A 20,285-nucleotide genomic window follows, 5' to 3' on the forward strand; every position below is an offset into this window, starting at 1 on the left:
TATTATTTATTTTTAGTTAATGATTAAGGAAGGGACTATTAATGAATTGGTATTTTTTTTAAATGCTTAAGGATATATAAAAAAATGATTGAAAGAAAAGGGAACAAAAACAAAAAAGTGCCTTTGTACTTATCAGTCGACTTCTTTGGTTAAATTATCGGTCTCAATAGCAGTCTCTGACTCTCCATATATATATATATATATATATATATATGTATGTATGTATGATATCCCAAGCTCTCTGATTTAAATGACTAGCTTGAAAATTATTTACCTTGTAACCTTGTGTCCATTGAATAACTTGGAGCATAAAAAACTAATAAATATAATATTTTCTTGATAATTGTAAACTTAATACAATATTTAATTACAAAAGAAGATTAGCAAAGAGTCTCCCTCTAATAGAACGTTGGTCGGCAAAGTTGCGCATGCACTGCTTCTAGGATTGAAAGGGATGTAGCTAGCTAGCTTATTGTAATGACCAAGGCTTTTATTGCTTCCTAACCCATGATTTTAGCAATTTTTTAATAAGGGTTTTAGCCCTTATAGATGACTACAAGACACGACTTTCACGTACATTTATTACAATCGTATGCAAAATTGTAGAATTCATGCTCACTCTGGATTCTGACGCGGTTTCCTTTTGAATATAGGATTTGTAGTTATAATAAGAATAGGATAAAATGATGGTCCTGAACTATATATTTGTACGTTCATGGGTAATGTTGCTCATATTCAAGATCAAAGTAATTTTGTTGTCATTTTCCATTGAAAATGAATAAAACCAAATTACGAACTTATAAGTGATACAATCAATGAATTTTGACAAAGATTAAATTCTTTTGAAGTTAGGATTTGTAGTCCTAATAGGAATAGGCTGAAACATCCCCTATATATATTTACACGTACCTTCACGGATGTTGCTCATCTTATTCCCAAGTTTCATCTTCAAGGCCAGAGTACTATTTCTTTTTTCTTTTCGGCACTGTGCAATGACTTTAACACAAACAGTTTCCTCTCTTCTTCTCACCCTCAATGCTCTTCTTCTCCTGTTCTTTCTTCCTCAATGCATGACTAATGCACACCCTCTTATGGTCTGTAAGTTTGATGCGATATACAATGTTGGTGACTCCAAGTCCGACACCAACAATTTGGTTCTCGAGAACTCGGCTTTACCCTTTGCTCGACTTCCATACGGCGAGACCTTCTTCAAGAATGCAACAGGACGGTGCTCCAATGGTTTGCTTATGATCGATAATATAGGTAAAAAACTTATTTATTGTATTCTTTGTTTTATTTTTAGTTCCCTTTACTTTCTACGCTCTATTTGAGTGTAGTTGTTTTATTCAAAACAGGATCTTGTTTTAGATAAAATAGGGAAACACCAGTGAGCATTGACAAAATAGTTTATTATATTTCATGATATTCTATGCCCTTCAATCTACTTTTTTTTTTCTTTTTCTCTCTTTAAAATCTTTTACAGTGTATATTTAGATTTGGATTGAATATTGTTAATCTTGTTAACAGAATTTTTGTTATATAAAAAATATATAATTTTTATAGATTTTTTTTAGTTAATAAAAATTATCGAAAATGTCAATGAAATCATTGATATTTAATTTATTCATACATAGATATGAAAGATTTGCGTCCAATTTAATTTACATATATTTGATAAAAAAAAATTCCCCTAGCTGTCTTTTGTTTTATGACCTAATCAACATCATGTGATTTTCTACCGCTGATCTTCGCAGTCAATATTGCGATGATGACAAGATTTTAAGATCGTATTAATTGCTTATTTCATTCTTTTATTTTTCTTTTCTTTTATTTTCCTTCCCCATATATTATTCAATATACTTTATTGCAATAAGCATATAAATTAAATATGATTGCGTAGGGCACTAAAGTGAGGTTATTCCTCTTGCTGATTGATATGGGGTTTTTTTTTCTTATTATTTGTAGAGAATGAGATTCTTCGTAATATATATAACTTGATTTACCAACTTGAATTCACATAATTACTACATTAATAGCGGGTTTTAGCGTTAGAATCAAATTATACTAAAATTTATTGCATTATGTAATTACACAGTTTTGGTGGTTGGAGCTCCCTTTCTTTATCCTAATTTGAAAAAGGATGTGCTCTTTCTACCTCGCTTAGGAGAGAACTTTGTTGTGGTTGGTTCTACTTCCTTGTCTACAAATACTCTTCAAAAGAAAAATATCTTGTTCCCGGTTACTAATAGCTCTCTCGATGTACAATTGGATTGGATGTCTTCCCATTTCAATGCAGCTTGTCTCAATGACCAAAGTAAGTCTCGTTTGAGTAAGGCTCGCATTCTATGTAACGAATAATATTTATGATCTACATTTTTCACTTTATTTTTGTCTTTAATGTTTGACAGATTGTGTCAAGAAGTGTAATAAAGCCTTATTCATGGTGAGAGAAATTGAAGGTAATGATTATTACTATGCATTCTTCCAAGGCAAACCCGTTGAGGAGATCAAGGCCATGGTTCCATAAGTTGTCCAAACGGTAAAGGAAAATATATCGTTGTTTGAATGAAATGGTTATTGGTATTACGTCACAATATTTTATCTTTTGAACGGAAAATGAACATTTTGAAATGGTTCTGTAGACAATGATAACTACATCTACATGCTCTTTTTCAGCTCTGGCATTGAGATCATTCGTACTCGTAAACTCCAACTATCTAGCCGATCTCTTCCTTTAACTGGAACCTTCACCCATTAATATTTATGCTAGCTAGCTAGCTAGCTTGTATTCTACATTTTAGAATTAAAAAAACTTCTTCTGCTCTTTTCCCAAAAGACAAAAATGAGTAGTTAAAGATGTACATAGAAATGAGTAGAAAATATCAAGCAGCTCAGGACTGATAACAGAGGTATTTAGTCCAATTTGAACTGGACTGATATATATTTAATTTGTTATATTATATATATAATATTTTTTTTATATATAAGATATTACTTTTATATATGTATATTTATTTTTTATATTATCGATTCTTATATTATATATAATTTTTATATTATATTGTTTATATTATATGCTAAATTATTAATTTATATAACAAATTTTAATCTTATTATTTATGTCTATTAATCTTATAACATAAAATTAATATAATAGTTGATATAACATAAAATTAATTTTATATTTTTTAATATATCATTTGATATAAGATTTAAAATTTAAAATTATAACATAAAATTAATATAACATGAAATCTTATGTAGTATCATACGTGCAAACGGTAAACTTATCTACAACTAGTATTAGAGAAACCGATTCTCAAGTTTCAACTTATGTAGTGCCACATGTGTAAACGGTAAACTTCAAAAGTTTTGGTTTCGGTGATGAATTGGTCTGTATCGGTTCTTAAATTTTCAAAACCGGACTAAACCGGACTTGTGAACTTTGGACATAACATTCAATAAACCCATTAGCCTTTCTTTTGATACGAAAAACTCATTTACAGCTCACAAGATTAATTCATAAGTGACAATATCATTCATCGGACGACACTATTCAAGATAACTTTTGCATGATGAGGTGAAAAGTATAAGCTCATCCAAAAATGTCAATTCAACCTCGGCTAGAAGAATTTGTGAGTGATGAATTAGCTAGGCAAAACCATCAAATAGTTAGCTTCTTGGGTTTAACATTATAATTTCTTCCCCCCCCCCACACACACACACACACACACACACACACACACACACATATTTGTATTCTCTAGTACTTACTATAATGAAAGCATTAAACATCTTTCTAGTACTCTTTGCAAATTCATGAACATACCATTAAAGGTTCTTTATTAAGAGGAATGAATCAATTGAGAGAAAAAAGCTTATCATGAATACTAACTTTAAAAAGCGTTAGGAACCCAATTAAAGGATGTATGGACACCCTTAATTGGTTTTAGAATAAGGCCCAATGAATTAGGAATAATGCACCATGGATCCAATAATTGTGCAATCTCAATGTAATTTCTGCCATAGATATTGACACTTGTACAAAACCGTTAAAATTTGTGAAAATTCTCACTTTTTATTTTTCAAATTATAGGAATTTTACATTAGATTATAATCGAAGATCAAAATTATGTCACATAACCTATTTTCACCTAATTTTTATTCATTTTAATGACAATAATTGGACAAAATGTTATATTTTGCAAAAAAGGGTGGATCTGAAAGGGGTGGATCTGAAACGAGGAAAGATGATATGTTTGGAAAGTTAACCCATATATGCTATGTTTGGGTTTGAAACGAAGAGATCAAGAAGATATGTTTATCAGCTTTCTAGTCTTCTGCTATATATATATATGTTTATTATGAACACATGGGAAAGAGGTACCAAAATAGAATATCTTCATGTGTATATGTATGTATGTATGCTTTGACTCGATTCGGATTAGGGATATTATAAAAATGTTAGAAGGTCTCTAAAAGGGAATGTGAATTCTAAGTGGAAAAAATTCAAAAAAATCAAATGTTTGTAAATAAAATCCTACCATGTAAGCAGTACGAAGAGTCGGGTATAACTTATACTATTGTAATGTGTTGAAACAATTTTCCCATAAAATTAGGACAATGCATAAAACAATATCATTTGAACAAATATTTTTAAAAGTCGTAAAATAGACAAGTATTAATAGTGCTACCAAAATGATAAAATCATGAAAGGAACAACTTCTAAACGTTACAAGAGTCCTTATGTCAAACATGCCAAGGGATATTTAATGATTGATCATATATAACAATAATTTTATCTTTTTGATTCACAAGATCAGTATCCTCTTTAAGCTTAGACAATTTTTCAACATCAAAGAGTAGATTACAATCCCACATATTTTATTTGGACAAAGATTAGAATAAACTTTTGATGGGGATTTCATAAAATAACCTTTCTTCATAATCATTAATGTCAGTATACGTATTATTATACTCTATTATTGACAATTTAGTAACTTCTTAAAATTTAATTGGAGAAGAGAATGATGGTACTAGATTGGTTCAAATCCTTCTTCTACACTAAATTAAGATATATTTGACCATCTATAATTTTTCTTCTTCTTAATTCTTCAAAATTAATATTTTGTGAATTGTCTTTGGGTTTTGGAAGATTGTCCATGGAGGATATAACCTCCACGTTGTTGACACTTGAAATGCTAAATTGAAAATATCTAAATTTCAAAATCTTAAACTTTGATCTCTTGCTATTTAGAACATTAGTATTGGATTATACAATTATACCAATCATATGTTAATTTATAATCAAATTATAATTAACATATGATTGATAGAGACTAACGGTATAATTAAACAAAACAACTTTTCTATACTGGAGATTACAAAGAAGCAGTAAACCAGTTTTATTGATTAAATTATTGCTTTCGCTTTTGTATAGTGAGGACCCAAATATGATCATGGGATGGTTGCTATTATAGCTAAAAGTCATATAACTTTGCATTTGGATAATTCAATGTAGCCAATTTTATGTAAAATGAGTTAAATTTTGCATTTCACTGGAGTGCTCTTAGGATATAAAATGTACGCTCGTTCTCCATATTGGTTTGTAAGTAAAAAGACTCCATTTATCATTTGGCTAAGTCTAATTTGATTGAACTTGTTAAAAATTTGCTTAACAATTAAACCTAATCAGATCCAATAAGAACAAATTGACAATAGCATCCAAAAAAATTGTCCTATATACTTGCTTATCAGTCCAAAGTTAAATACTAAGTAACACAACCATACTTACAAAGTTCTCATCATAACTCAACAAGATCTTGTCACCAAAATCTATGATCTCCTCTACATTCACAGATTACATTTATATTACTTTCCCTCCTGCTATAGGAATTGGATATAGGATTAGATTATTTGTTTATAAAGCTGATGATGATCAGGATCCTCGATCTGGGCAAATGTTGTTCAGGGTTAATTAATATACAAACAAGATCATGAGGTTTCAAATCAACCCAAAGAGAATCATCCATATGTTACTCCCATGCATGTTACAAAGCAATCAAGGACTTGGGATGTTCCTAAACAGACCACCTTTTACTGTTTGTTTTGTCTTTATTGCATGGAAAAGAACTAAAAGGAAAAGAGCTGAATCATGACAAGAGCTGTCGAGAGAATACTAAAGTACTTTTATGTACGAATTAATCTCTTTCAAGATTTCATCATGAGCTCAAACTACTAACATTGATGCTATGGTATAAGAAAATGTCAACCTCCTAGCTAATTTTATATGTTGTTGATATGATGAAAGTAATTATAAGACTCATTGCTCAAAGTTAGTCATTAATCAGAATATTAATTGTCTTTGATCACCTCCATGAAAGTGAAGATTAAGTTAACCAGAATATTAATTTTCTTTTATCACCTTCATGAAAGTGAAGATTATCATCTCACTATAACAGAAACGATTTTTTGCGTCGAATGAAATCACCACGAAATTACTACAAAACGCTGCAAATAATTAATTTTGTTCAAATCCAATCAACACGAAGTGGACGCAACTAGAGCATCTCAAAAAGTTTATGGTGGCAAAACTAGTGTGGGTTGCAAATAGCTCTAATATATATAGCGAATTTTTTCGCCACCAACATGTTTCAATTTAGACACAAAAGAGTGAGTTGATGGTAAAAAAACACAATTGCGGCAATATTTTTGTGCTGCAATTGAAAAATATCGCAGTAAAAAAATATTATTCCCAAGCTGTTTTTGGTGTCATAAATAGGTATCACCCTAAGTATTTAATATTTGTGGCGAGAAAGAGCTTTACAAATGTGCTATTCTTGTGACGCAAAAAGATCGACTGCACAATCAAGAAATACATTTGTGACTAACTAGTAATGTCACAAATATCAACAGTTTATCAGGGAAAATATATTGCTGGCTTCAAAACTATTGTCGCAAAATACATAAAAAGATTACACATCTTATGTTACATTACAATCCATAAAGCAATTGCACAAAATACTTGCTTTATATTCTAAGCAATTACATTATATTACAATGCATAAAACAATTACATTATATTTGTGTACAACTTTAGACTTCTCAAGACACATCAAAGTACAAAACACATCAAGCCCAACATACTTGCAAAAATTTTGTCCTCCAAGGAGTGAAAACCATTTCAATATCTAGTTGTACGTGTGAAAACTTCATTTCAAAAACATCTATAGAGATGAGATAAAAATTGAATCACAAAGTTTACTGAATATTGCTGGAAAATTAAACCAAAGAACATTAACATCTACTTAAACAGTTGCGGACTTTGAGGCAAAGCATAGAATGCTTTTGACACAAGAAAAGTTGTTGAAAATATCATGTACCGCTCCTACATCTCATCATCTTCAAGGCTAATATTACACGGTTATAGTATATTTTTTCATCCCAAATTCAAAGCAAATGTAGCAAAAATGACATGTAAACAGTTTCATACACGAATCAAAGTGGTGCTTTCAATAGGTTTGAGGAATTAAAAATTACCAAATCAAGTTTAATTTTCACATTCACATACACAAGTTCATGAATTTTCATCGCAATAGATGAAGATGAATATTAAAAATGTAAAAGAAAAAACTAACAGAGATTTTACTTCAGAGATTTTATTGGCTCAGCACATGACATCTGCTTCACTAGATTACAAAATCTCAAAAGGAGTTATTGAATCAAATTAGTACATCTAGAAAATCGATAATGTTATAACACAATATACCTTTATAAGTGGTATGCTTCCAGATTTGTCCAATAAACTGAAGATAAAAAATAATACTAAAGCAGATGTAGAACTATGTTGATAACATAACAATAATCTAATTTGGTAAACTATGCTGATAATGTAGAACTAAAGTTAGAAAAATGTCCAAGAGATAATATACATATGTTCCAACCAATACTGACCAGTAGCAGTTATTAAGATGTTGGAGGAAAAAAGAATCAATGTTGATATCAATATAATTTTTTTTGTAAGTTGATATCAATATAAATTATAACTAGAAAGAAGGTGTTTACCTTCTCATACTTTACCAATCTTCAAGTCCTTTTGCACCTTTGAACAAACTAAAAAGGCCAACCTAAGTCCTACTCCATCTACATCCAAAATCAAACACATAAGTCCTACTCCATCAAAATTCATTAAAAAATAGATTTGAGTCTTGAGACCCACTTTTTCAACTGCCAAAAATACTCTTGTCAATCACTACAAAACAGAGTTAGCATTGCCAATATTTTGCGAAATAGCATCTAGTTAGAACATCCAAATAGCATCTAGTGCTAGATCAACAAGGTTGAATTTGATTTTGTTAATGATGGAGCTAGGAGTATGCATGGAAATAATAATGGTTAAGAAGATCAGGGAAACAATATGCATGGTTTTAAATCTTTCAACTAAAAGGCGTCATAATACGGTTTATACCCGAACTATTAATTTAAACAAACATATTGCACATGATTGTGTTGATGTGGCATTATATTGATCATTAGATTAGTTCTTCCTTTTTAAAATGAAGAATTCAAAAGCTAATGAATACTATCATGGTAAGATAAAAGTGGAATGAGAGTATACTATAATATTGAATTTTCTTATCTAAAGAACCGTTGATATCAAACATTGGCCTTTGCGTGATGTCGGTGATAGCTGATATGAGTAATGTTAGGTACAAACATAAAATAAACAAGCCACATATAAGTTTTTTGTAAAAAAGCAAGTCCTACTAATAAAAAATAGTTTTTTTACACTTTTTAGGTGGGATCAATTTTTTTACAAAAACTTGTATGAAATTTTTTTATTTGAGACTTTTATAAATTATTTCTCATAATTTTATTTGAATAAGAAAAAGCATAATATATTTGTACAAAAACCGAAAAAGCATATTACTTTATCTATATGAATAAGAATCTAGGTCTCTTGCCTAATATATAGTTGAGACCTAACTCAAACTGAGATAGAGATAGAAAACCGGGATCCGATGATATTCATCTGTCCAAGAAGAATTCCCGAAAAAAATCTAGTGCAAGTACGTGGATTCCATTGGATCACATATATTCGTCTTTATCTCTTAAAGTCACCATATATGCTATATATATTGCCAAAGCATACGACAACACCTCAATTCATAATCAATCAATACATATTTATATATGATGTAAAGCTAGTTTGTCCAGTAGTACTAGGAAAGGAAAGATCATGGTCTGTCCCTAGTGATGATCATATCATGTTGTACGCTGAGATTGCAGGCATGCAAGGCTTTCATCGAGATCATGATCCTGATCACTATTACCGCAAGAATAAGGAGCAGAAGTTGGCGACAAATGATGCTCATGGGAAACCTACTCATGAGGAAAAGATAAAGAAAAAAGAATTTAGATCACGAGCCCCTCAAGAAAGGTGCATGGTTACAACGTCTTTAACCCCTTAAAATTATTATGAAGAGCAAGAATTTTCTCTTTAAAGCAACGTGAGATATCCTATTCATTGTCTTTCTTATGGTTAAAAGAATAATTCAAAATTGATAGACAGTACTACATCACGCGGTTCAGATAGCTGTGATCAACGGCCTTAAAGAAATTTCTACTGCAATAGTTTATTCCAACTCCAAAAGGCTCAGATTCCACAATATTAGGCTTTTGTCCATTTGTGGGAGTGATCAAAAGCTGTATATAAAAGGAAGCACAAGCTAGCTAGGGATATATGGACCCATGTCCCAAACAGCTTTGCTTAATCTTTACTAGCTTCTAAATGAGAGATCAGAGAGAGAGATAAGGAGCTCCTTTTAGTCCAATACAGGGGGCTGAGGAGCGGATAGAGCTGCCATCTCATGCACTCGGTTATTCTTGATGTTTTACTGTACAGATCAAAGGACGTGGTGAAACATCATCATCATCTTGCATGTATGTACGTACGTACGGAGCACCGAAAAAGAACGTTAAGTTTGGCCAAGCGCATGGTGTGGGAGCAACTCCTTCCGCCTACTTTGCCCGCCCATTGGACTGAAGGGAGCTCCCCAAGTTTCATCACTACTTTCGCATCGTCAAAAAATTAGCATAATATTCCATCTTCTATAATATCCATCGAAAAATTTATTTGCAAGCTAACATGGAGGATATATATATATATATATATATATATATATACCTTTAGAATCTCCGAGGATTAGAAGGAAGAGTAATATTACACTACCAACACGTTAGATTGAAAAAAATCTAAAGTTCAAAACTGTTAAACGACCTCTCTTACAAATCAAGTACTCTTGTCGTGTTAGCTATATATGTAGATCAAGGACTTGTATCCATTATATCAATTATTTTTCTCGTTTGGATATATATTCATATAAATTATTGGAGGATTGTAGTTAGCTAGATCATGATCTTGTTGAGATTAATTTTAATATGTTTTTATTGATCATGTGTTTGGTCTCGCCTTATACTACTTGGAGTTGGAGTGACTAACATGCATGTATTTCAAACTTGTGTTTGGTATGGACAGGGTAAGTAGAAAATAAAGGACAGTTGCTGACAAGTGCTGTATAGATGCAGTTGATGAGGCTGCATGCATGCAGAAGCTTTCTTCTTGGCATTAAACGTCAATGGCAGCCTCACACATCGTATGTAGTAGGAAATTAGAATTTCCCGACGTTGCTTAATTCGATCCTACAATTTTTGTGAGATATTGAGATAAACTCTCTCTCTCTCTCTCTCTCTGTTTTTTTTTTGTCTTTTTTTTTTTTTCTTTTATGAAGTTTAACTTAACGCCAATATCGAACAGATTATATGTAACAAAGAGTACAAAATGAATACTAACCGGAGAAATGGAAACTGTATATTTTTTTACATCAACCATCGTCGTCACCTAACAAGGAAAATTACATTTTTTCTCTCTCCTCCCGAAAAATTCTCCCAAAACTCATCTCCTAACATATTCCCTCCACAGTAAGGGGTGGGAACTTTGGCTTCTCAGATCTCCCTCTTTTCCTTCTATACTTTCAAATGCTGTCTATTGGCTTTTGTCTAATTTTCTCTTTTATTTTTTGGAAATAGCATAGAAATGTGTTGATCTACTAATTACCAGACACCTTCGACCATCGCACATGGTTCCACAAGACTCCCCGCTGCCGATGTGTTGGCTTCTAGAAGAACCGCATTCATTCGAATAGCGCGTGAGATCTACGTGTCGCTGTGTCACATTGCATGTTTTGCCATCATGCACGACAGAAATGGGATCAACGGCCTTGGATCTTGCATATCCAACAAATGTCTTCTCACAAACAGTGGAGCGTGATTCCCACACGCCTATCGAACCATCTACCGGATGCTATTTTCTTATATTACTGCTTATTCTAACCAAAGATCATGAGAAAAAAGAAATGAGTTTCTTTCAACCAAACTGGACTAGCAAAGTGCAGCACAACACAATCTACTACTTAGTGTCACAGTTCGTTTATCGGAAAGTAAAAAAACTGCTTTAAGCAGCTTTGCTTGTGAAAAATGGGTAGAAGCCATTGATTACAGAACTCATTTTTTTTTTCTTTTCTTGTGTTGTATTAGTTGGTTTGTGAATGACTGTTGTAAGGGCCTCCCACCCTTTAAACTCTTCTATCTTGTAACTGATTAATATATAACCATGTGCCTGAGCTATTTAAAATTTGTTGAAAATGTGTAAAATTTGGTCTTATGAATTACAATAGCCAAGTAAATGCAAGTAAATGGTAATTTGACCATCTAAATTTTTTATGTTATTCTCTCTCCCTGGCTAAACGTTAATATTTTCATTGCACCCTTTCTTACAATTTCTAGATTTTTATATAATATTTTGATTTCTAAATTGTTAGATATATGCCAAGCTGATTTTAAGTTAATTTAGGTTACTGAATAGATTTTATATATTTTTATGTACAGGTAGTTGAAGATTACGAAAATGAAGATAAAAAAAGTATTTAACAGAACATATTTAAAAAATATGCATTTAAAAAGTAGATACTATTTTTTTTTAAATTATTATTATGTAGAGTAAGATGGATAATCCAATGTAAGGTTCAGCTTTTGAATTTAGCTAAATCAATGCTAATGCACTAACCGACGGGAAAACCAAGCGGGAACAGCAAATTTATTTAATCATCTGATTCATTTTCATTCACTGCCATTTTTTGGATGCTGTTAGGAAATAAAATCTAAGATGAAATCTGAAGCAATAACAATGGCTTCTGCACATATCGAAAGAAAAGAGATACCATGTTTGGATGATGGGAGTCCAAATAAAACCAAAGAACCACATTACAACCCCAAACTGTTACATTGGCTGGCCCCCCGCTTCCGTCTTGTTTGAGCATTTCACCAAACACCTAACGACCGGGTTGAGTTCCCTGCAAGAAGGAAGCTGGATTGAATTGATTCATCCTATGTGTGGCAAAACATTATTGCCAACAATCTTAAGCACAGGAAAATGTAACATATATAGAAAACGATGGTTAACAGTTATTACATTAGACACAAAAGATGAAAGGGAGCTCCTTTATCCTTTTTTTATTTTATTTTTTTGGGAGAGGGGAGATTGGAGGGGATTCCTTTATCCAGATTGCTAACAGTTATTACAAACAAATCGTACTTTATACACAGCGAATGCAATGGAATAAACAATGGGAGTATTTAAAATGTGGCAAAAGGACAGATAAGACAACATGCCTATTATTGTCAACAGCCTTGTTTCATACTCTACTTTCTCTTCTAGTATGTGAAAATAATACTCAGTTCTTTTATATAGCTCATACAGAAGAAGAACCATTAAAAAAATATTGAATCCATACATCACAGTTTGCCAATGCTCAATTCTCCTTTCTGTTCATCAGGAAAGCCTAAAGGTAGTAGCTTATTTTCTACAATGCTACCTTAGATTGCTATAAAGTTGAAACAAGATCCAAAGATTTAGGTTTAGATAAATTGATTCTTTTACAACCACTATTCTTTCTTTTACTTATAAAAAAAAAAAAAAATTGATTCTTTTTTCCAATTTCTCTCTTTCTTCCCATATATGTTCTCAGAAATTACAGGAGGAAAGAGAAACAACCCCATAGTTCCACAAACAACATTAAGGATCACGAAAAAGAAAGATTGATCAATTCTAGGATTGTCATTTGAGTACGGATTTTAAGTTCAGAAAGCAAACTTCAAGAATACCTTAACTTATTTATGCTGTGAATCAGTCAGATTCAACTGCCTCGACCTTAGGACCTGATTCAGGAAATCAAAAGAGAAAATTCAGTAACCTGGAGAGCAAAGGGGCATAGAACATAGTCATGCTTTGTATAATTACCATGCAACAGTGAGGAGAAATTATATGGATTTAAATTCTGATATTCTTCACCATACAGAACCCACAAAATTCAAAAGCATAGTCAGCTACTTCATAGTCGTACAAATAAAAACAGTATGGTATTTACTTTAAAAACATTCTACTCTCTTCTCTCTCCACATTTCTCTCTCTTTTCTTCAGTCATCTTTAACAACCTAAGAACACCATAACACTCACACTCAACCATTTACTTTCTTGTTTTTTGTTTCTTTTTTATGACTAAGATAGATTTTATTATAGAGAAAAGGGATGTTATCTATGAATACATGAAGCACACATGAACTCACTCAACAACAAAGGAGAAGAGAACCATGAAATCCTGAAAATTAGAAATATAAAAGAAAACACTATTACGGGCCCTTGTCACTGATACAAGGTGTTTAAGCATAAAACTTTAAATCCAACACCATCTTCCATGATCCTCAAAACTGCGCCAGTTTCTTTCCATCCATATGTACCATAGGACACACTACGGATCATCTTGGCACAATGAAACATACTGATGGTGGTTGAACTATCCATTCCAACAAGTTAAAAGCTCCAACACCCATAAGGGCATCGCCCATTTAATCCCAAAGAGATCAAAGAACACACTCCATAGAATGCTAGAACCCTCACAATGTAAAAGTAGGAGATCCCCTGTCTCATTTTTCCTACACATGTAACACTAGTTGACCATTATCATGCCATGCCTCACGTTGTCCAAGGTAAGTATTTTCCTTAATGCCACTGTCCACATGAAGAAAACCACTCTTGAAGGAACCCTATTCTTCCAAATAAACTTCCACGAAAAAGACTCCTTGGTGTGATTACATAGCACCTTATAGTATGACTTCCTCTCCTAGATGGGTCCAAATCATTTTATCAACACCATTATGTTCCACCCTACACGAATCCAACTTGTCAAAGAATGATGCAAAAAGATCCACCTCCCTAGGAAAGATGACACCCCATTGAGCTGAATCACGCTGATAATTATAGAGGCCAGCCACATATGCTTCCTTCATGCAAGAGATTCTATAAAGAATTGCTAAAGTACTTCTGAAAGATTGATCACCACACCAAAAATTGTGCCAAAAGCTTATATTCGACCCATCTCCCCAGCATAAATCTAGAGTAATGGGCAAAATCACCACATCCTCTTCTAACGTTCTTCCCAGGGCCGACCCTTAAAGACCCATTGACCTCAATGGGACACCAATCTCCTCCCATATTTTGTCTATTACCATCCTCCATAGGCTCTCCCTTCCATACACATACTGCCAAAGCCACTTCCCCATACGAACCCAATTAAAGAGAATTGAATTTCTCCCCCCAAGCCCACCTTCTTTGACTAGTGAGCACACATTAGCAGTCCCCCGCCTTACCGCTCAGCCATGTCGCCAAAAGGATACAAAAAATATATAAAAATATATGAAAATATTTCACTTTTTATTTTTTATTTTTTTTGGGGCCCATTTCAGAAGTTGGACCTTGGTGTCTTCCCCAATCCCTCCTCATAAAAGTCTCATTGTATCTTCTCCAAACAGTTGGCAAATCCCATCAAGAAGTGGAAAAAAGGGACATAAAATAGGTAGACCAGTTGGCAAGCATGCTTTTAGTCAAAGTAATCATTCCACCATTCAACAAATATATATGCTTCCATTCAGCTAAACACCACTCCATCCTTTCAATAATGCGGTCCCATATAGTTTTGGTTTTGAAGGGAGCTCCCAAGGGAAGGCCAAGCTATGTCATGGGAAAGGATGAGACCCTACAACCCTATACATCCGAAAAACTAGTTACATTCTTGGCATCACCGATCAGGAGCAATTCCAACTTTTCCAGATTTCACGTACAACCCAAATACCACTTCAAAACGTAAGAATAAACACCACAAATAGCCGATGTGATCACGGTTGGCCTCACAGAATAATAGTGCGTTGTTGGCAAATAGGAAATGAGATATGTTGAGGCCAGATCCATTTCTCGAGGCCATTGAAAAACCTGACAATAAGCCCCTAAGCTCCATAGCCAAGATCATCCTACTTGATGCCTCCATGGCAATAACAAAAGAGTAGAGAGGTTAGTGGATCACCTATATATATGCCTCGAGAACTGCTAAAAAATCCCATGGGGGCTCCATTCACCAATACTAGGAATTGAACTGAGGAGATACAATGCTTTAACCACGCCAGTTTTCCCCCAACCATCTCTTCACTAGATAAAATAAGAAACCCCAATTCACATGGTTGTACACCTTTTTAATGTCCAATTTGCAACTTACCCTTGGCTGGCCTGATCTCAACCTACAACCCAAGCATTCGTTAGCAATAAAAACCAAGTTAAGAATTTTCCTTCCATTGGCAAAGGCGTTTTGGGAGTTATTGATGATCTTGGGTAGCACTCGTTTTAATCTATTGGCAAGAACTTTAGCAATACCACCAACAAGACTAATTGGTCAAAAATCCTTTACCTCAATCGCTCCAGGCTTCTTTGAGATAATATGACAGTGGTATTAAGACTCTTCTCAAGTTTTTTAGTAGAACTCGTGAGATACCTTCATAATATCTTCCTTCACCACACCCATACCGAGGTTCAAATAGATATGTTTATGTGCGCGAGAGAAGAATTCTGGACATTGGTAAGAAATTAAGGTATATAATCTAACTCATTAGTCTGTAAAGACAGCTACTAATGACTTGGTAGATTAATAATCCACAATCCAAACAGCATTATTTTCTACTCGCAATAAAACAAACTAAAATCTCCAGAACATAAGTATATGGACTTTAGGTAAGTGAAGTGATAACAAGCTAAACTTCCCACTAAACCAATTTTCTAGCCGTTTCAAAACGTAATTCTTTAAACGATCGATCTAATATATAGAGAAAAGTATATAGAGAGAGGGGGGGCCGACCGTGGAGGGAGGGATGGCGACCGTCCTTGCCCCAGCCGATGCCGCGAGTGGCGTCGAGGTACTGTTGGACGAGGTGGCGGCACTTCTGGAGATGGTTGATGCCTTCGACGCGGTAGCACCACTTGAGCTTCTCCCTGATGATCTTCGCCTTCTCGATCTGGATCCACTTCTCCCGCACTATGTGCTCCCTCATCTCAAGCATCGCCACCGGGTCATTGTACGGGTTCGAGGGATCGAAGTCGTCCGGCGGCAACTCATCGAAATCCACGCCCTTCTTTCTCCCCATTTTTCTCGCTTTCTTCTCTGGTGCTTACTTTCTCCCTTTCTCACCACCAGTCCCACTCCCACCACCACAGCTGCCGCTGTAAATGTAGCTTTACTTCTCGTTTGGGCCGCCTACTCTCATTTGAGTTTTAGGGCTTCGTAACATGACATTACATCAGGCCTTACCCGGCCCATCTACTTCACTTCATCTTAGGGTATAAATGCATTATTTATAAATTATAAAGAAATATGGTTTTTTTTTTTTATAAATTATAAAATAAGATTTTTTTCTCTTAAATTTTATTGCATTTATATATTATTTTATAGTCAGCCGCTCAAATGGATGATTATTTAAAATGCACTATATCAACGGATGTGTTTTTTTTATTAAATATAATTGAAGATTACAAAATTTTAAGCTAAAACCAAATTCTTTAACAAATTTATGATTTATTTGAGAGTAATGCTGCGTACAGTCGTAGAGTATGCAAGTATTGTACAGTCGCTTTGAAAACGAGTAGGATTCACTATTAAAAAAATTAGTTTATTTTTAATTGGGTTATATATTTATTCACTTTTTTTAAAATAATTGCACGATATTTGTGCAGTCACGACTGCAACTATAATTTCTTTTTATTTGGTATGATCAAACATTATTTATAATTTCACAATCATGTTTATTAAGAGAATAATTCTGGTATTTGTTTTATGGTATGTAAATCTCATACAGATCATTCTTAAAAAGTGATTTTTTTCATATAAATTCTACTTTTTTTATTAAAGTGTCTACGCATAATTTACATGTCCTTAGAGCATTAGCATCTATATTTTTGTGCATTAGATTATGTATATCTAAAAATTTACATAGTTATGATCAATGTATCTACAAATTTGAAGATGTACTATTCATTCTTCAAATCTTATTTTACTATTTTTTTCTCTCTTCTCCTCCTCTCTCGACACCAATGGAAACAAACATTTTCTCGAAACATTTCTTTCTCTTTACTCTCTCCCTTGACACCAACTGAAAGAAATCCGAAAGAAAAAAATCATTTTAAGAAAAAAGCAAATAAATAAATTATTATTATTTGGATCAAAGATGCATAATCTAATGCGGAAGTTTTTCTTGATATGAAAAAGTAATCTTTAAAAGATGTAATTTTACGTATGCATATGCATATAGAGAAACTAATGCTAGTGCTCTTAATCTGAATAAATCATTTTTTAAATTAAGTTCTATGATAATAAGGAGCATCCATTCAACATATATATTTTATTGTGAAAAGTTGGGCAATTGAGATGTTGATAAAGAAAAACTCCATGAAAATGAAGATAAATGACATTTCTATAAAGAAAAAGACATTGGACATTTTAATATTCTGTAACATTGGTAATTTTGTTGCATACAATATACAATTTCTGCAGTATTAACCAAAAAATAAAATATCATCTAAGCCGCTTGAGACCCCACTAGCTTCTTACACGTGTCATTATCGTACCCGTTGTTCTGCTCCTCCCTCTTTACGTGTTCCGAATTGCCGAATGCCAATGTCAACTCCAAGTCCACGTCGCTGCAGCCATCGGCTTGTTCGTCCGGTTTCGCGAACAGCGACGCCTCCACAGTCTCGGCCGAAATACAGTCAGTTTCTGTGCTATTGCCTCCGGGACTTGGGTTCCGACTCACCGACACACCAAGGTCATTGTCACACCACAACTGACGATCTGAGCCGCTGTTTCCCGGTGACTGGATAGAAGCAGAATCCACCTCCGGCTTCGCTTTCGGTTGCGGCTTAACGACCGAGCTCTTGACCTTGCTTCGAGACTTTTTGACCTTGTGGAGTTGATCGGAAGGAGCTGGTTTTACTACGTGGCGTATATCGCAGGCTTGAACTGGCGGATTCACGACCGACTCCGACAATACTTTCATGATCGGAGCCCCCCTAAGAACGGCTTCCACGGCGTCATGGCAGAGATTCCAGCTCCCGGACGAAAACAACCCGGTTGACCCGTAAATCGGGCTCACAACCCGCCCACAAGCTTCGTATAGCAAGGATTTGAATATCTCTGCAACCAAAAATAGAACTTGAATTAGAAACATATACGTTTCATTATTTCATCAACGAATTTGAATTAGAAAACGGAATTTAAACTGCTCACCAGGACGGTGATGCTCGGGTCCGGCATTGATGAGGTTTATGAGGCCGGCGCGGCCATAGAACTTGGCAAGGAAAACAGTGGCGTTGGCTTGGGACTCGGGGGTTCTGATCCACTGGAGACAGGGTCTGATGGTGCAGTCCTCGCCGCAGCCTTTGCGTAGGACTCGGCAACCGTTGCAACTCATTCGCATGTTCAGGTGTATTATGTTTGTTCAGCAAGAAAAAGGTGAGAAAATCAATATACAGGGAGAACCAAAGGAATTTGTCTGATATTCTAGGGTAGAAAAATGAGCTGGCCGGTGGAGGCGGCGAGGAGGCATTTTGTAAGCGAGGAGAGGACGTGGGTTTGTGGGGGGGCCGCAGTTTCTTTTCCGAGAAAATGGTATTGTGGAGGTTGGCTGGTTTCCGAGAAAATGAGACATGATATCATTTCTGATGTAGCGAAATGTCGTGTTTGCCCTACCTCAGTGAAATACTTCGTCGTCGAACATATCTAATGTTGAGGAGTATCGGAACTTTCCACGTAACTTCATCTCTTAAAAAGCCTTACATTGAAGCATATTCTTTTAAGTGTTTTCAAATAAAAATTCTAGAGGGTTAAATAAAAGAAAAAAAAATCTCTACTTTTAAAAAATAAATTTTTTTATCAGTTACTATTTATCATTCCATATCTCACACCTTATAAAAAATATTATATATTCTATAAAAAGTACCTTCACATTTTATAAAAAAATTATAAATATAAAGTATAAAAATAAACAGTAACTAATATAAAGCATTCTTTCATTTTTAAATATTTAAAACTATTTTTCTTTTAATTTTATAAAAATTCTAGGCTCGTGTATTTTTTCAAGAATTTGAGAAAGACAACGGTTGTTTCATGTTTTTCATCGTGGCTGCATTGTAATTATAGGTAATAGGAAGGGGACTGATAAAAGAAGAAAAACCCATGCAAATTGGTCCAAAAGAAGGAACAACACGTGTAACCACGTCCAGTGCTCAGAGTGTGACCGAGTCGCCACATTGTGGCATAACTTCCCTTATGCTCCGGAACCAATCCTACTCGCATTCTTTACTATCCGTTCAGCACGCATCAGTTTCAAAATTTTGAAAATAATTCATTTTACTTGAAAATGACATGAGAGAAGCACTATCTAGCTCACTAATATGTTTTTTTTTTTTTTTTTGTTTACATTAGATCATCAACCTATAAGGTTTAAGTTTATAGATCTTTATCTTTTTTCAACTAGGACAATTAAAGAAAAAACTCTAAGCGCCTCCTCCCCCCCTCTCTCTCTCTCTCTTGTAAAAAATCAAAGACTCCAGATTTGATTTTTGCTGGAATTGAGGGTTTGGCTTTCTCTTCCTCCTCCCTCTCCTTCTCTCATTCATCTATTCACTCACCTTGTCTACTAAGATTTATTTTGTTTTCTTTAAGATCGAAAAAGATAGACCTACAATTTTTCGACAACTCTTTAGAGACACGCACAGTACAAGTAGATTTACAGCTCAAAAATATTTTAGAAGAAAGTTATAGTTTTGCAAAAATTACCGTGCATGGTCCTTACGT

At 33.9% G+C, this 20,285-nt stretch overlaps 3 protein-coding genes across 3 annotated transcripts; 1 reads left to right on the forward strand and 2 right to left on the reverse strand.

Moving 5' to 3' along the window:
• The first annotated feature begins 1,070 nt into the window (after positions 1 to 1,070).
• LOC108997895 (acetylajmalan esterase-like) lies at positions 1,071 to 2,527 on the forward strand. The gene is made up of 3 exons (XM_035690754.1): positions 1,071 to 1,263; positions 2,096 to 2,314; positions 2,409 to 2,527. The coding sequence occupies exons 1-3, from the start codon at positions 1,071 to 1,073 to the stop codon at positions 2,525 to 2,527; spliced, it is 531 nt and encodes a 176-aa protein (XP_035546647.1).
• Positions 2,528 to 12,129: 9,602 nt separating this feature from the next.
• Positions 12,130 to 16,668, reverse strand: LOC108998064 (NADH dehydrogenase [ubiquinone] 1 beta subcomplex subunit 10-B-like). The gene is made up of 3 exons (XM_018974506.2): positions 16,296 to 16,668; positions 13,222 to 13,275; positions 12,130 to 12,410 (listed from the first exon to the last, which is right to left on the reverse strand). Exons 1-2 carry the CDS (start codon positions 16,579 to 16,581, stop codon positions 13,244 to 13,246), a joined length of 318 nt encoding a protein of 105 aa, XP_018830051.1. The 5' UTR covers positions 16,582 to 16,668; the 3' UTR covers positions 12,130 to 12,410; positions 13,222 to 13,243.
• Positions 16,669 to 17,881: 1,213 nt separating this feature from the next.
• On the reverse strand, positions 17,882 to 19,106 carry LOC108998074 (LOB domain-containing protein 41-like). Its single transcript, XM_018974528.2, has 2 exons — positions 18,717 to 19,106; positions 17,882 to 18,623 (listed from the first exon to the last, which is right to left on the reverse strand). The coding sequence occupies exons 1-2, from the start codon at positions 18,904 to 18,906 to the stop codon at positions 18,010 to 18,012; spliced, it is 804 nt and encodes a 267-aa protein (XP_018830073.1). The 5' UTR covers positions 18,907 to 19,106; the 3' UTR covers positions 17,882 to 18,009.
• Between the last annotated feature and the right edge of the window lie 1,179 nt (positions 19,107 to 20,285).

Source organism: Juglans regia, chromosome 6 (genome assembly GCF_001411555.2).
Source record: "Juglans regia cultivar Chandler chromosome 6, Walnut 2.0, whole genome shotgun sequence".
NCBI lineage: Eukaryota > Viridiplantae > Streptophyta > Magnoliopsida > Fagales > Juglandaceae > Juglans > Juglans regia.

Coding starts and splice junctions, on each gene's coding strand:
- LOC108998064 (XM_018974506.2), bottom strand. CDS start 16,581: ATGGGGAGAAAGAAGGGCGTGGATTTCGATGAGTTGCCGCCGGACGAC. Junction 13,276..16,295: donor TCGCCATCCCTCCCTCCACG/GTCGGCCCCCCC, acceptor TTCCTGAATCAG/GTCCTAAGGTCGAGGCAGTT.
- LOC108998074 (XM_018974528.2), bottom strand. CDS start 18,906: ATGCGAATGAGTTGCAACGGTTGCCGAGTCCTACGCAAAGGCTGCGGC. Junction 18,624..18,716: donor ACCCGAGCATCACCGTCCTG/GTGAGCAGTTTA, acceptor TTTTGGTTGCAG/AGATATTCAAATCCTTGCTA.
- LOC108997895 (XM_035690754.1), top strand. CDS start 1,071: ATGACTAATGCACACCCTCTTATGGTCTGTAAGTTTGATGCGATATAC. Junction 1,264..2,095: donor GCTTATGATCGATAATATAG/GTAAAAAACTTA, acceptor GTAATTACACAG/TTTTGGTGGTTGGAGCTCCC. Junction 2,315..2,408: donor AGCTTGTCTCAATGACCAAA/GTAAGTCTCGTT, acceptor AATGTTTGACAG/ATTGTGTCAAGAAGTGTAAT.